The sequence below is a fragment of the Oncorhynchus masou genome, unplaced genomic scaffold (assembly GCF_036934945.1).
Source record: "Oncorhynchus masou masou isolate Uvic2021 unplaced genomic scaffold, UVic_Omas_1.1 unplaced_scaffold_963, whole genome shotgun sequence".
Lineage (NCBI taxonomy): Eukaryota > Metazoa > Chordata > Actinopteri > Salmoniformes > Salmonidae > Oncorhynchus > Oncorhynchus masou.
This window is the reverse complement of record NW_027016130.1, coordinates 215001-230876: the sequence shown is the minus strand read 5'-3', so window position 1 is coordinate 230876 and position 15876 is coordinate 215001. Positions and strand designations below refer to the sequence as shown.

General features: G+C 46.9%; 1 protein-coding gene across 1 annotated transcript in view; it reads right to left on the bottom strand.

Moving 5' to 3' along the window:
* Positions 1-663: 663 nt before the first annotated feature.
* Positions 664-15876, bottom strand: part of LOC135538424 (uro-adherence factor A-like) — a 172957-nt gene continuing 157744 nt past the window's right edge. Inside the window, exons 6-7 of the mRNA XM_064964322.1 lie at positions 2781-4307; positions 664-846 (exon numbers count right to left, since the gene is read on the bottom strand). Of these exons, the coding sequence (XP_064820394.1) occupies positions 664-846; positions 2781-4307 (1710 nt within the window). The remainder of the gene's footprint in view (positions 847-2780; positions 4308-15876) is intronic.

The following is a 15876-nucleotide window of genomic DNA, read 5'->3' as shown; positions in this document are numbered from 1 at the left end:
CCTTATAGTCAGCAGTAGCACCATACCAGAGACCCTGATAGTCAGCAGTAGCACCATACCAGAGAACCCAGCAGTAGCACCATACCAGAGAACCTGATAGTCAGCAGTAGCACCATACCAGAGAACCCAGCAGTAGCACCATACCAGAGACCCTTATAGTCAGCAGTAGCACCATACCAGAGACCCTGATAGTCAGCAGTAGCACCATACCAGAGACCCTTATAGTCAGCAGTAGCACCATACCAGAGAACCTGATAGTCAGCAGTAGCACCATACCAGAGAACCTGATAGTCAGCAGTAGCACCATACCAGAGAACCTGATAGTCAGCAGTAGCACCATACCAGAGACCCTTATAGTCAGCAGTAGCACCATACCAGAGACCCTTATAGTCAGCAGTAGCACCATACCAGAGACCCTGATAGTCAGCAGTAGCACCATACCAGAGACCCTTATAGTCAGCAGTAGCACCATACCAGAGACCCTTATAGTCAGCAGTAGCACCATACCAGAGAACCTGATAGTTAGCGTGTGGCTTAGATAAATGATAATGTTTTATTGGCTTTAAATCCTTATTTATGTAATATAATACTATTTTAAAAACAGGCTTTTGTTTATCCTCTGTTACAGCATGGTTTGTGTTCTTGTTATTGATGTGTAATTATTTAGGATTGTGGTTTTACCTCTGGGTCCTCATCCTCCTCCTTCTTGGCTGCTGTAGCGGAGGGAGAGGTGGAGGGGTTGGTGGTCGAGGTGATGGAGGGGATCTTCTGTGTGCCCCCCTGGGGTCCTCCTGGGGAGTTCTGGGAGGAGCTGGGGGTCTCAGCCTCCGGCTGGATTATTTTCAACTGGGAAAACACACCACACACACACACACACACACACGTATGCACGCACGCACGCACGCAGGAGGGGACAGCGTTAAGCGTTAGTCAGTTAATTGGCTGTTTGTTCTAATAACTAGTTAGTGGGAAGGGAAGGTAAACAATTGATTGTGATTGATTTATATTAAGAATGAAATCACACAACTCTACTTGTTATGATGCCTGTAGTGATGCCTGTAGTGATGCCTGTAGTGATGCCTGTATTGATGTCTGTAGTGATGCCTGTAGTGATGCCTGTAGTGATGCCTGTAGTGATGCCTGTAATGATGCCTGTAGTGATGCCTGTATTGATGCCTGTAATGATGCCTGTAATGGGGCCTGTAATGATGCCTGTAGTGATGCCTGTAGTGATGCCTGTAGTGATGCCTGTATTGATGTCTGTAGTGATGCCTGTAGTGATGCCTGTAGTGATGCCTGTATTGATGTCTGTAGTGATGCCTGTAGTGATGCCTGTAGTGATGCCTGTAGTGATGTCTGTAGTGATGCCTGTAGTGATGCCTGTAGTGATGCCTGTAATGATGCCTGTAGTGATGCCTGTATTGATGCCTGTAATGATGCCTGTAATGAGGCCTGTAATGAGGCCTGTAATGAGGCCTGTAATGATGCCTGTAATGATGCCTGTAATGAGGCCTGTATTGATGCCTGTAATGATGCCTGTATTGATGTCTGTAGTGATGCCTGTAGTGATGCCTGTAATGATGCCTGTAGTGATGCCTGTATTGATGCCTGTAATGATGCCTGTAATGGGGCCTGTAATGATGCCTGTAGTGATGCCTGTAGTGATGCCTGTAGTGATGCCTGTAATGAGGCCTGTAATGAGGCCTGTAATGAGGCCTGTAGTGATGCCTGTAATGAGGCCTGTAATGAGGCCTGTAATGAGGCCTGTATTGATGCCTGTAATGATGCCTGTATTGATGCCTGTAGTGATGCCTGTAGTGATGCCTGTAGTGATGCCTGTAGTGATGCCTGTAGTGATGCCTGTAATGAGGCCTGTAGTGATGCCTGTAGTGATGCCTGTAATGATGCCTGTAATGATGCCTGTATTGATGCCTGTAATGAGGCCTGTAGTGATGCCTGTAGTGATGCCTGTAGTGATGCCTGTAGTGATGCCTGTATTGATGCCTGTAATGAGGCCTGTAGTGATGCCTGTAGTGATGCCTGTAGTGATGCCTGTAGTGAGGCCTGTAATGATGCCTGTAATGATGCCTGTAATGAGGCCTGTAATGAGGCCTGTATTGATGCCTGTAATGATGCCTGTAGTGATGCCTGTAGTGATGCCTGTAGTGATGCCTGTAATGATGCCTGTAATGATGCCTGTAGTGAGGCCTGTAGTGATGCCTGTAGTGATGCCTGTAGTGATGCCTGTAATGATGCCTGTAATGAGGCCTGTAATGATGCCTGTAGTGATGCCTGTAATGATGCCTGTAGTGATGCCTGTAATGATGCCTGTAATGATGCCTGTAATGATGCCTGTAATGATGCCTGTAATGATGCCTGTAGTGATACCTGTAATGATGCCTGTAATGATGCCTGTAGTGATGCCTGTAATGAGGCCTTTAATGATGCCTGTAACGAGGCCTGTAATGAGGCCTGTAACGAGGCCTGTATTGATGCCTGTAGTGATGCCTGTATTGATGCCTGTAATGAGGCCTGTATTGATGCCTTTAATGAGGCCTGTAATGATGCCTGTAATGATGCCTGTAGTGATGCCTGTAGTGATGCCTGTAATGAGGCCTGTAATGATGCCTGTAATGATGCCTGTAACGAGGCCTCCCCCACCTCTACAGAAGAGTTAGATCAGCATGAAGTGTGAGATTGTAGATACCATGCTGCCAGAGACAGTCAGTAGGGCTGGTAGGACAGACTGAAGGATGTGTTGGACAAGGACAGTCTTTAACCTTATTGTCAGTGTTGAAGACCAGTGGCTGGACCTTGACTGCCTCACTGATGGTCCACACCCTGTTGTTCCCGGTGTCGGCAGGCGGCGAGGCAGAGATGATGGAGAAGGTCACACCGGGGGCAACTGAGGCTGAGGTGGCTGTTGGGCTGCTGCTGCTGGTAGAGGTGGGGGAGATGCCTCCAGGCCAGGCTAGGGCCGGGGAGAGAGACTGGGTCTGGGCCAGGGAGAGAGACTGGGTCTGGGCCAGGGAGAGAGACTGGGTCTGGGCCAGGGAGAGAGACTGGGTCTGGGCCGGGGAGAGAGACTGGGTCTGGGCCAGGGAGAGAGACTGGGTCTGGGCCAGGGAGAGAGACTGGGTCTGGGCCGGGGAGAGAGACTGGGTCTGGGCCAGGGAGAGAGACTGGGTCTGGGCCGGGGAGAGAGACTGGGTCTGGGCCGGGGAGAGAGACTGGGTCTGGGCCAGGGAGAGAGACTGGGTCTGGGCCAGGGAGAGAGACTGGGTCTGGGCCGGGGAGAGAGACTGGGTCTGGGCCAGGGAGAGAGACTGGGTCTGGGCCAGGGAGAGAGACTGGGTCTGGGCCGGGGAGAGAGACTGGGTCTGGGCCGGGGAGAGAGACTGGGTCTGGGCCAGGGGAGAGACCAGGGTCTGGGCCAGGGGAGAGACCAGGGTCTGAGCTAGGGGAGAGACCAGGGTCTGGGCCAGGGGAGAGACCAGGGTCTGGGCCAGGGGAGAGACCAGGGTCTGAGCTAGGGGAGAGACCAGGGTCTGGGCCAGGGGAGAGACCAGGGTCTGGGCCAGGAGAGGGGGTGAGGAGGTTGTGGAGGTGGCTGTGTCTCCCTGGCCTATGGAGAGACGTTCTGGGCTGAACGTGCTGTTGGCTGTAGGCAGCGCCGGGCCGAGGCTGTGGCTCTGGGTTAGGGTGTGGCTAGAGCTGTGGGTGTGGTTAAAACTGTGGGTGTGGCTCTTAGGGCTGACTACAGCGGTAGCTCTCTGGAGGTTGAGGAGACTGAGGGCCTGACAGGATGACTGTTTCTGGCTGGCTGGCTGCTCCCTAGGGAGAGACACAGGGCTGTGGCTGAGAAGGAGGCTGACTGGCTGCTCCCTAGGGAGAGACACAGGGCTCTGGCTGAGGAGGAGGCTGGCTGGCTGCTCCCTAGGGAGAGACACAGGGCTGTGGCTGAGAAGGAGGCTGGCTGGCTGCTCCCGAGGGAGAGACACAGGGCTCTGGCTGAGAAGGAGGCTGGCTGGCTGCTCCCTAGGGAGAGACACAGGGCTGTGGCTGAGAAGGAGGCTGACTGGCTGCTCCCTAGGGAGAGACACAGGGCTGTGGCTGAGAAGGAGGCTGGCTGGCTGCTCCCTAGGGAGAGACACAGGGCTGTGGCTGAGGAGGAGGCTGGCTGGCTGCTCCCTAGGGAGAGACACAGGGCTGTGGCTGAGAAGGAGGCTGGCTGGCTGCTCCCTAGGGAGAGACACAGGGCTGTGGCTGAGGAGGAGGCTAGCTGGGATCACACTCTTTGGCTGAACCTGGAGAGAATGGAGGGAGAGAAGGAGCATGTTATAACTTCTTTGGGATAGGGGGCAGTATTTTCACGTCCAGATGAAAAGCGTGCCCAAAGTAAACTGTCTGTTACTCAGGCCCAGAAGCTATATGCATATAATTGGTAGATTTAGATAGAAAACACTCTAAAGTTTCTGAAACTGTTAAACTGATTTATGTGAGTATAACAGAACTGATATGGCATGCGAAACCCAGAGGACTAACAATTTGGCTTACCACTATTTTCAATGGCTAGTACTATAATTATAAGCCCAAGTCCTCCCAGATTGCAGTTCCTAGGGCTTCCACTAGATGTCAATAGTCTTTAGGAAAAGTTTCAGGCTGGTTTTTGGTTAATGGTTAATGGTGCGGCCACCTGGTGGTTACTTCAACACCTGGGTTTGTAATGGTGCTGCCACCTGCTGGTTACTACAACACCTGGAGGTTACTACAACACCTGGAGGTTACTACAACACCTGGAGGTTACTACAACACCTGGGTTTGTAATGGTGCTGCCAACTGGTGGTTACTACAACACCTGGGTTTGTAATGGTGCTGCTACCTGGTGGTTACTTCAACACCTGGGTTTGTAATGGTGCTGCTACCTGGTGGTTACTACAACACCTGGAGGTTACTACAACACCTGGAGGTTACTACAACACCTGGAGGTTACTTCAACACCTGGGTTTGTAATGGTGCTGCCAACTGGAGGTTACTACAACACCTGGAGGTTACTACAACACCTGGAGGTTACTACAACACCTGGGTTTGTAATGGTGCTGATACCTGGTGGTTACTACAACAATCTGGGTTTGTAATGGTGCTGATACCTGGTGGTTACTACAACACCTGGTGGTTACTACAACAACTGGGTTTGTAATGGTGCTGATACCTGGTGGTTACTACAACACCTGGAGGTTACTACAACACCTGGGTTTGTAATGGTGCTGATACCTGGTGGTTACTACAACAATCTGGGTTTGTAATGGTGCTGATACCTGGTAGTTACTACAACACCTGGGTTTGTAATGGTGCTGATACCTGGTAGTTACTACAACACCTGGGTTTGTAATGGTGCTGATACCTGGTGACTACTACAACACCTGGTGGTTACTACAACACCTGGGTTTGTAATGGTGCTGATACCTGGTGGTTACTACAACACCTGGGTTTGTAATGGTGCTGATACCTGGTGGTTACTACAACACCTGGGTTTGTAATGGTGCTGATACCTGGTGGTTACTACAACACCTGGGTTTGTAATGGTGCTGATACCTGGTGGTTACTACAACACCTGGGTTTGTAATGGTGCTGATACCTGGTGGTTACTACAACACCTGGGTTTGTAATGGTGCTGATACCTGGTGGTTACTACAACACCTGGGTTTGTAATGGTGCTGATACCTGGTAGTTACTAAAACACCTGGGTTTGTAATGGTGCTGATACCTGGTGGTTACTACAACACCTGGGTTTGTAATGGTGCTGATACCTGGTGGTTACTACAACACCTGGAGGTTACTACAACACCTGGGTTTGTAATGGTGCTGATACCTGGTGGTTACTACAACACCTGGGTTTGTAATGGTGCTGATACCTGGTGGTTACTACAACACCTGGTAGTTACTTCAACACCTGGGTTTGTAATGGTGCTGATACCTGGTGGTTACTACACACCTGGAGGTTACTTCAACACCTGGGTTTGTAATGGTGCTGATACCTGGTGGTTACTACAACACCTGGGTTTGTAATGGTGCTGATACCTGGTGGTTACTACAACACCTGGGTTTGTAATGGTGCTGATACCTGGTGGTTACTATAACACCTGGGTTTGTAATGGTGCTGATACCTGGTGGTTACTACAACACCTGGGTTTGTAATGGTGCTGATACCTAGTGGTTACTACAACACCTGGGTTTGTAATGGTGCTGATACCTAGTGGTTACTACAACACCTGGGTTTGTAATGGTGCTGATACCTGGTGGTTACTATAACACCTGGGTTTGTAATGATGCTGATACCTGGTGGTTACTACACACCTGGGTTTGTAATGGTGCTGATACCTGGTGGTTACTACAACACCTGGGTTTGTAATGGTGCTGATACCTGGTAGTTACTACAACACCTGGGTTGGTAATGGTGCTGATACCTGGTGGTTACTATAACACCTGGAGGTTACTACAACACCTGGGTTTGTAATGGTGCTGATACCTGGTGGTTACTATAACACCTGGGTTTGTAATGGTGCTGATACCTGGTGGTTACTACAACACCTGGAGGTTACTACAACACCTGGGTTTGTAATGGTGCTGATACCTGGTGGTTACTACAACAACCTGGGTTTGTAATGGTGCTGATACCTGGTGGTTACTACAACACCTGGGTTTGTAATGGTGCTGATACCTGGTGGTTACTACAACACCTGGGTTTGTAATGGTGCTGATACCTGGTGGTTACCTCAACACCTGGGTTTGTAATGGTGCTGATACCTGGTGGTTACCTCAACACCTGGGTTTGTAATGGTGCTGATACCTGGTGGTTACCTCAACACCTGGGTTTGTAATGGTGCTGATACCTGGTGGTTACTACAACACCTGGGTTTGTAATGGTGCTGATACCTGGTGGTTACTACAACACCTGGGTTTGTAATGGTGCTGATACCTGGTGGTTACTACAACACCTGGGTTTGTAATGGTGCTGATACCTGGTAGTTACTACAACACCTGGGTTTGTAATGGTGCTGCCACCTGGTGGTTACTTCAACACCTGGGTTTGTAATAGTGCTTATACCTGGTGGTTACTACAGCACCTGGGTTTGTAATGGTGCTGATACCTGGTGGTTACTACAACACCTGGGTTTGTAATGGTGCTTATACCTGGTGGTTACTACAACACCTGGGTTTGTAATGGTGATGATACCTGGTGGTTACTACAACACCTGGTGGTTACTTCAACACCTGAGCTCTGATACCACCACCAGGCCTCTAGAGTTATGAGCAGAGATCCTTCCTGGGTGACCTCTCAGATCTGCCTTCACAGCTGGTTATAGACTATAGCCAGTCACATGCTAAACAGTGTTTTGTTTAGCTGTGGGTTTTCCTCTGGGGGTTTTAAACAGACAATATGCTGCTATGCATCTTCTGGTTCAGACTCCCAGCAGTCTGAGAAACACAATGTTCTCTATATACCAGAGGGTTACTGGTTCAGACTCCCAGTAGTCTGAGAAACACAATGTTCTCTATATACCAGAGGGTTACTGGTTCAGCCTCCCAGTAGTCTGAGAAACACAGTGTTCTCTATATACCAGAGGGTTACTGGTTCAGACTCCCAGTAGTCTGAGAAACACAATGTTCTCTATATACCAGAGGGTTACTGGTTCAGACCATTACAGCCTCCCAGTAGTCTGAGAAACACATTGTTCTCTATATATCAGAGGGTTACTGGTTCAGACCATTACAGCCTCCCAGTAGTCTGAGAAACACAATGTTCTCTATATACCAGAGGGTTACTGGTTCAGACTCCCAGCAGTCTGAGAAACACATTGTTCTCTATATACCAGAGGGTTACTGGTTCAGACCATTACGGCCTCCCAGTAGTCTGAGAAACACAATGTTCTCTATATACCAGAGGGTTACTGGTTCAGACTCCCAGCAGTCTGAGAAACACAATGTTCTCTATATATCAGAGGGTTACTGGTTCAGACCATTACAGCCTCCCAGTAGTCTGAGAAACACCATGTTCTCTATATACCAGAGGGTTACTGGTTCAGACTCCCAGCAGTCTGAGAAACACAATGTTCTCTATATACCAGAGGGTTACTGGTTCAGACTCCCAGCAGTCTGAGAAACACAATGTTCTCTATATACCAGAGGGTTACTGGTTCAGACCATTACAGCCTCCCAGTAGTCTGAGAAACACCATGTTCTCTATATATCAGAGGGTTACTGGTTCAGACTCCCAGTAGTCTGAGAAACACAATGTTCTCTATATACCAGAGGGTTACTGGTTCAGACTCCCAGCAGTCTGAGAAACACAATGTTCTCTATATACCAGAGGGTTACTGGTTCAGACTCCCAGCAGTCTGAGAAACACAATGTTCTCTATATACCAGAGGGTTACTGGTTCAGACCATTACAGCCTCCCAGTAGTCTGAGAAACACAATGTTCTCTATATACCAGAGGGTTACTGGTTCAGACCATTACAGCCTCCCAGTAGTCTGAGAAACACAATGTTCTCTATATACCAGAAGGTTACTGGTTCAGACCATTACAGCCTCCCAGTAGTCTGAGAAACACAATGTTCTCTATATACCAGAGGGTTACTGGTTCAGACTCCCAGCAGTCTGAGAAACACAATGTTCTCTATATACCAGAGGGTTACTGGTTCAGACTCCCAGCAGTCTGAGAAACACAATGTTCTCTATATACCAGAGGGTTACTGGTTCAGACCATTACAGCCTCCCAGTAGTCTGAGAAACACCATGTTCTCTATATATCAGAGGGTTACTGGTTCAGACTCCCAGTAGTCTGAGAAACACAATGTTCTCTATATACCAGAGGGTTACTGGTTCAGACTCCCAGCAGTCTGAGAAACACAATGTTCTCTATATACCAGAGGGTTACTGGTTCAGACTCCCAGCAGTCTGAGAAACACAATGTTCTCTATATACCAGAGGGTTACTGGTTCAGACCATTACAGCCTCCCAGTAGTCTGAGAAACACAATGTTCTCTATATACCAGAGGGTTACTGGTTCAGACCATTACAGCCTCCCAGTAGTCTGAGAAACACAATGTTCTCTATATACCAGAAGGTTACTGGTTCAGACCATTACAGCCTCCCAGTAGTCTGAGAAACACAATGTTCTCTATATACCAGAGGGTTACTGGTTCAGACCATTACAGCCTCCCAGTAGTCTGAGAAACACCATGTTCTCTATATACCAGAGGGTTACTGGTTCAGACCATTACAGCCTCCCAGTAGTCTGAGAAACACAATGTTCTCTATATATCAGAGGGTTACTGGTTCAGACTCCCAGCAGTCTGAGAAACACAATGTTCTCTATATACCAGAGGGTTACTGGTTCAGACTCCCAGCAGTCTGAGAAACACAATGTTCTCTATATACCAGAAGGTTACTGGTTCAGACCATTACAGCCTCCCAGTAGTCTGAGAAACACAATGTTCTCTATATACCAGAGGGTTACTGGTTCAGACCATTACAGACTCCCAGTAGTCTGAGAAACACAATGTTCTCTATATATCAGAGGGTTACTGGTTCAGACTCCCAGTAGTCTGAGAAACACAATGTTCTCTATATATCAGAGGGTTACTGGTTCAGACTCCCAGCAGTCTGAGAAACACCATGTTCTCTATATATCAGAGGGTTACTGGTTCAGACTCCCAGTAGTCTGAGAAACACAATGTTCTCTATATACCAGAGGGTTACTGGTTCAGACCATTACAGCCTCCCAGTAGTCTGAGAAACACAATGTTCTCTATATACCAGAGGGTTACTGGTTCAGGCTCCCAGTAGTCTGAGAAACACAATGTTCTCTATATATCAGAGGGTTACTGGTTCAGACTCCCAGTAGTCTGAGAAACACAATGTTCTCTATATACCAGAGGGTTACTGGTTCAGACCATTACAGCCTCCCAGTAGTCTGAGAAACACAATGTTCTCTATATACCAGAGGGTTACTGGTTCAGACCATTACAGCCTCCCAGTAGTCTGAGAAACACAATGTTCTCTATATACCAGAGGGTTACTGGTTCAGACTCCCAGTAGTCTGAGAAACACAATGTTCTCTATATACCAGAGGGTTACTGGTTCAGACCATTACAGCCTCCCAGTAGTCTGAGAAACACAATGTTCTCTATATACCAGAGGGTTACTGGTTCAGACTCCCAGTAGTCTGAGAAACACAATGTTCTCTATATACCAGAGGGTTACTGGTTCAGACTCCCAGTAGTCTGAGAAACACCATGTTCTCTATATACCAGAGGGTTACTGGTTCAGACTCACAGCAGTCTGAGAAACACAATGTTCTCTATATACCAGAGGGTTACTGGTTCAGACTCCCAGTAGTCTGAGAAACACAATGTTCTCTATATACCAGAGGGTTACTGGTTCAGACCATTACAGCCTACCAGTAGTCTGAGAAACACAATGTTCTCTATATACCAGAGGGTTACTGGTTCAGGCTCCCAGCAGTCTGAGAAACACAATGTTCTCTATATATCAGAGGGTTACTGGTTCAGACTCCCAGTAGTCTGAGAAACACAATGTTCTCTATATACCAGAGGGTTACTGGTTCAGACTCCCAGTAGTCTGAGAAACACCATGTTCTCTATATACCAGAGGGTTACTGGTTCAGACCATTACAGCCTCCCAGTAGTCTGAGAAACACAATGTTCTCTATATACCAGAAGGTTACTGGTTCAGACCATTACAGCCTCCCAGTAGTCTGAGAAACACAATGTTCTCTATATACCAGAGGGTTACTGGTTCAGACCATTACAGACTCCCAGCAGTCTGAGAAACACAATGTTCTCTATATACCAGAGGGTTACTGGTTCAGACTCCCAGCAGTCTGAGAAACACCATGTTCTCTATATACCAGAGGGTTACTGGTTCAGACCATTACAGCCTCCCAGTAGTCTGAGAAACACAATGTTCTCTATATACCAGAGGGTTACTGGTTCAGACCATTACAGCCTACCAGCAGTCTGAGAAACACAATGTTCTCTATATACCAGAGGGTTACTGGTTCAGACTCCCAGCAGTCTGAGAAACACAATGTTCTCTATATACCAGAGGGTTACTGGTTCAGACTCCCAGTAGTCTGAGAAACACAATGTTCTCTATATACCAGAGGGTTACTGGTTCAGCCTACCAGCAGTCTGAGAAACACAATGTTCTCTATATACCAGAGGGTTACTGGTTCAGACTCCCAGCAGTCTGAGAAACACCATGTTCTCTATATACCAGAGGGTTACTGGTTCAGGCTCCCAGTAGTCTGAGAAACACAATGTTCTCTATATATCAGAGGGTTACTGGTTCAGACTCCCAGTAGTCTGAGAAACACAATGTTCTCTATATACCAGAGGGTTACTGGTTCAGACCATTACAGCCTCCCAGTAGTCTGAGAAACACAATGTTCTCTATATACCAGAGGGTTACTGGTTCAGACCATTACAGCCTCCCAGTAGTCTGAGAAACACAATGTTCTCTATATACCAGAGGGTTACTGGTTCAGACTCCCAGTAGTCTGAGAAACACAATGTTCTCTATATACCAGAGGGTTACTGGTTCAGACCATTACAGCCTCCCAGTAGTCTGAGAAACACAATGTTCTCTATATACCAGAGGGTTACTGGTTCAGACTCCCAGTAGTCTGAGAAACACAATGTTCTCTATATACCAGAGGGTTACTGGTTCAGACTCCCAGTAGTCTGAGAAACACCATGTTCTCTATATACCAGAGGGTTACTGGTTCAGACTCACAGCAGTCTGAGAAACACAATGTTCTCTATATACCAGAGGGTTACTGGTTCAGACTCCCAGTAGTCTGAGAAACACAATGTTCTCTATATACCAGAGGGTTACTGGTTCAGACCATTACAGCCTACCAGTAGTCTGAGAAACACAATGTTCTCTATATACCAGAGGGTTACTGGTTCAGGCTCCCAGCAGTCTGAGAAACACAATGTTCTCTATATATCAGAGGGTTACTGGTTCAGACTCCCAGTAGTCTGAGAAACACAATGTTCTCTATATACCAGAGGGTTACTGGTTCAGACTCCCAGTAGTCTGAGAAACACCATGTTCTCTATATACCAGAGGGTTACTGGTTCAGACCATTACAGCCTCCCAGTAGTCTGAGAAACACAATGTTCTCTATATACCAGAAGGTTACTGGTTCAGACCATTACAGCCTCCCAGTAGTCTGAGAAACACAATGTTCTCTATATACCAGAGGGTTACTGGTTCAGACCATTACAGACTCCCAGCAGTCTGAGAAACACAATGTTCTCTATATACCAGAGGGTTACTGGTTCAGACTCCCAGCAGTCTGAGAAACACCATGTTCTCTATATACCAGAGGGTTACTGGTTCAGACCATTACAGCCTCCCAGTAGTCTGAGAAACACAATGTTCTCTATATACCAGAGGGTTACTGGTTCAGACCATTACAGCCTACCAGCAGTCTGAGAAACACAATGTTCTCTATATACCAGAGGGTTACTGGTTCAGACTCCCAGCAGTCTGAGAAACACAATGTTCTCTATATACCAGAGGGTTACTGGTTCAGACTCCCAGTAGTCTGAGAAACACAATGTTCTCTATATACCAGAGGGTTACTGGTTCAGCCTACCAGCAGTCTGAGAAACACAATGTTCTCTATATACCAGAGGGTTACTGGTTCAGACTCCCAGCAGTCTGAGAAACACCATGTTCTCTATATACCAGAGGGTTACTGGTTCAGACCATTACAGCCTCCCAGTAGTCTGAGAAACACAATGTTCTCTATATACCAGAGGGTTACTGGTTCAGACCATTACAGCCTACCAGCAGTCTGAGAAACACAATGTTCTCTATATACCAGAGGGTTACTGGTTCAGACTCCCAGTAGTCTGAGAAACACAATGTTCTCTATATACCAGAGGGTTACTGGTTCAGACCATTACAGCCTACCAGCAGTCTGAGAAACACAATGTTCTCTATATACCAGAGGGTTACTGGTTCAGACCATTACAGCCTACCAGTAGTCTGAGAAACACCATGTTCTCTATATACCAGAGGGTTACTGGTTCAGACTCCCAGCAGTCTGAGAAACACAATGTTCTCTATATACCAGAGGGTTACTGGTTCAGACTCCCAGTAGTCTGAGAAACACAATGTTCTCTATATATCAGAGGGTTACTGGTTCAGACCATTACAGCCTACCAGTAGTCTGAGAAACACAATGTTCTCTATATACCAGAGGGTTACTGGTTCAGACTCCCAGTAGTCTGAGAAACACAATGTTCTCTATATACCAGAGGGTTACTGGTTCAGACCATTACAGCCTACCAGTAGTCTGAGAAACACAATGTTCTCTATATACCAGAGGGTTACTGGTTCAGACTCCCAGTAGTCTGAGAAACACAATGTTCTCTATATATCAGAGGGTTACTGGTTCAGACCATTACAGCCTCCCAGTAGTCTGAGAAACACAATGTTCTCTATATACCAGAGGGTTACTGGTTCAGACCATTACAGCCTCCCAGTAGTCTGAGAAACACAATGTTCTCTATATACCAGAGGGTTACTGGTTCAGACCATTACAGCCTCCCAGTAGTCTGAGAAACACAATGTTCTCTATATACCAGAGGGTTACTGGTTCAGACCATTACAGCCTCCCAGTAGCCTGAGAAACACAATGTTCTCTATATACCAGAGGGTTACTGGTTCAGACTCCCAGCAGTCTGAGAAACACAATGTTCTCTATATACCAGAGGGTTACTGGTTCAGACTCCCAGCAGTCTGAGAAACACAATGTTCTCTATATACCAGAGGGTTACTGGTTCAGACTCCCAGCAGTCTGAGAAACACATTGTTCTCTATATACCAGAGGGTTACTGGTTCAGACCATTACAGCCTCCCAGTAGTCTGAGAAACACAATGTTCTCTATATACCAGAGGGTTACTGGTTCAGACCATTACAGCCTCCCAGTAGTCTGAGAAACACAATGTTCTCTATATACCAGAGGGTTACTGGTTCAGACCATTACAGCCTCCCAGTAGTCTGAGAAACACCATGTTCTCTATATACCAGAGGGTTACTGGTTCAGACCATTACAGCCTCCCAGTAGTCTGAGAAACACCATGTTCTCTATATACCAGAGGGTTACTGGTTCAGACCATTACAGCCTCCCAGTAGTCTGAGAAACACAATGTTCTCTATATACCAGAGGGTTACTGGTTCAGACCATTACAGCCTCCCAGTAGTCTGAGAAACACCATGTTCTCTATATACCAGAGGGTTACTGGTTCAGACCATTACAGCCTCCCAGTAGTCTGAGAAACACCATGTTCTCTATATACCAGAGGGTTACTGGTTCAGACCATTACAGCCTCCCAGTAGTCTGAGAAACACAATGTTCTCTATATACCAGAGGGTTACTGGTTCAGACCATTACAGCCTCCCAGTAGTCTGAGAAACACCATGTTCTCTATATACCAGAGGGTTACTGGTTCAGACTCCCAGCAGTCTGAGAAACACAATGTTCTCTATATACCAGAGGGTTACTGGTTCAGACTCCCAGCAGTCTGAGAAACACAATGTTCTCTATATACCAGAGGGTTACTGGTTCAGACTCCCAGCAGTCTGAGAAACACAATGTTCTCTATATACCAGAGGGTTACTGGTTCAGACTCCCAGTAGTCTGAGAAACACAATGCTCTCTATATACCAGAGGGTTACTGGTTCAGACCATTACAGCCTACCAGTAGTCTGAGAAACACAATGTTCTCTATATACCAGAGGGTTACTGGTTCAGACCATTACAGCCTCCCAGTAGTCTGAGAAACACCATGTTCTCTATATACCAGAGGGTTACTGGTTCAGACCATTACAGCCTACCAGCAGTCTGAGAAACACAATGTTCTCTATATACCAGAGGGTTACTGGTTCAGACTCCCAGTAGTCTGAGAAACACAATGTTCTCTATATACCAGAGGGTTACTGGTTCAGACCATTACAGCCTCCCAGTAGTCTGAGAAACACAATGTTCTCTATATACCAGAGGGTTACTGGTTCAGACCATTACAGCCTCCCAGTAGTCTGAGAAACACAATGTTCTCTATATACCAGAGGGTTACTGGTTCAGACTCCCAGTAGTCTGAGAAACACCATGTTCTCTATATACCAGAGGGTTACTGGTTCAGACCATTACAGCCTCCCAGTAGTCTGAGAAACACCATGTTCTCTATATACCAGAGGGTTACTGGTTCAGACTCCCAGTAGTCTGAGAAACACAATGTTCTCTATATACCAGAGGGTTACTGGTTCAGACTCCCAGTAGTCTGAGAAACACAATGTTCTCTATATACCAGAGGGTTACTGGTTCAGACCATTACAGCCTACCAGTAGTCTGAGAAACACAATGTTCTCTATATACCAGAGGGTTACTGGTTCAGACCATTACAGCCTCCCAGTAGTCTGAGAAACACAATGTTCTCTATATACCAGAGGGTTACTGGTTCAGACTCCCAGCAGTCTGAGAAACACAATGTTCTCTATATACCAGAGGGTTACTGGTTCAGACCATTACAGCCTCCCAGTAGTCTGAGAAACACAATGTTCTCTATATATCAGAGGGTTACTGGTTCAGACCATTACAGCCTCCCAGTAGTCTGAGAAACACAATGTTCTCTATATACCAGAGGGTTACTGGTTCAGACTCCCAGCAGTCTGAGAAACACATTGTTCTCTATATACCAGAGGGTTACTGGTTCAGACCATTACAGCCTCCCAGTAGTCTGAGAAACACAATGTTCTCTATATACCAGAGG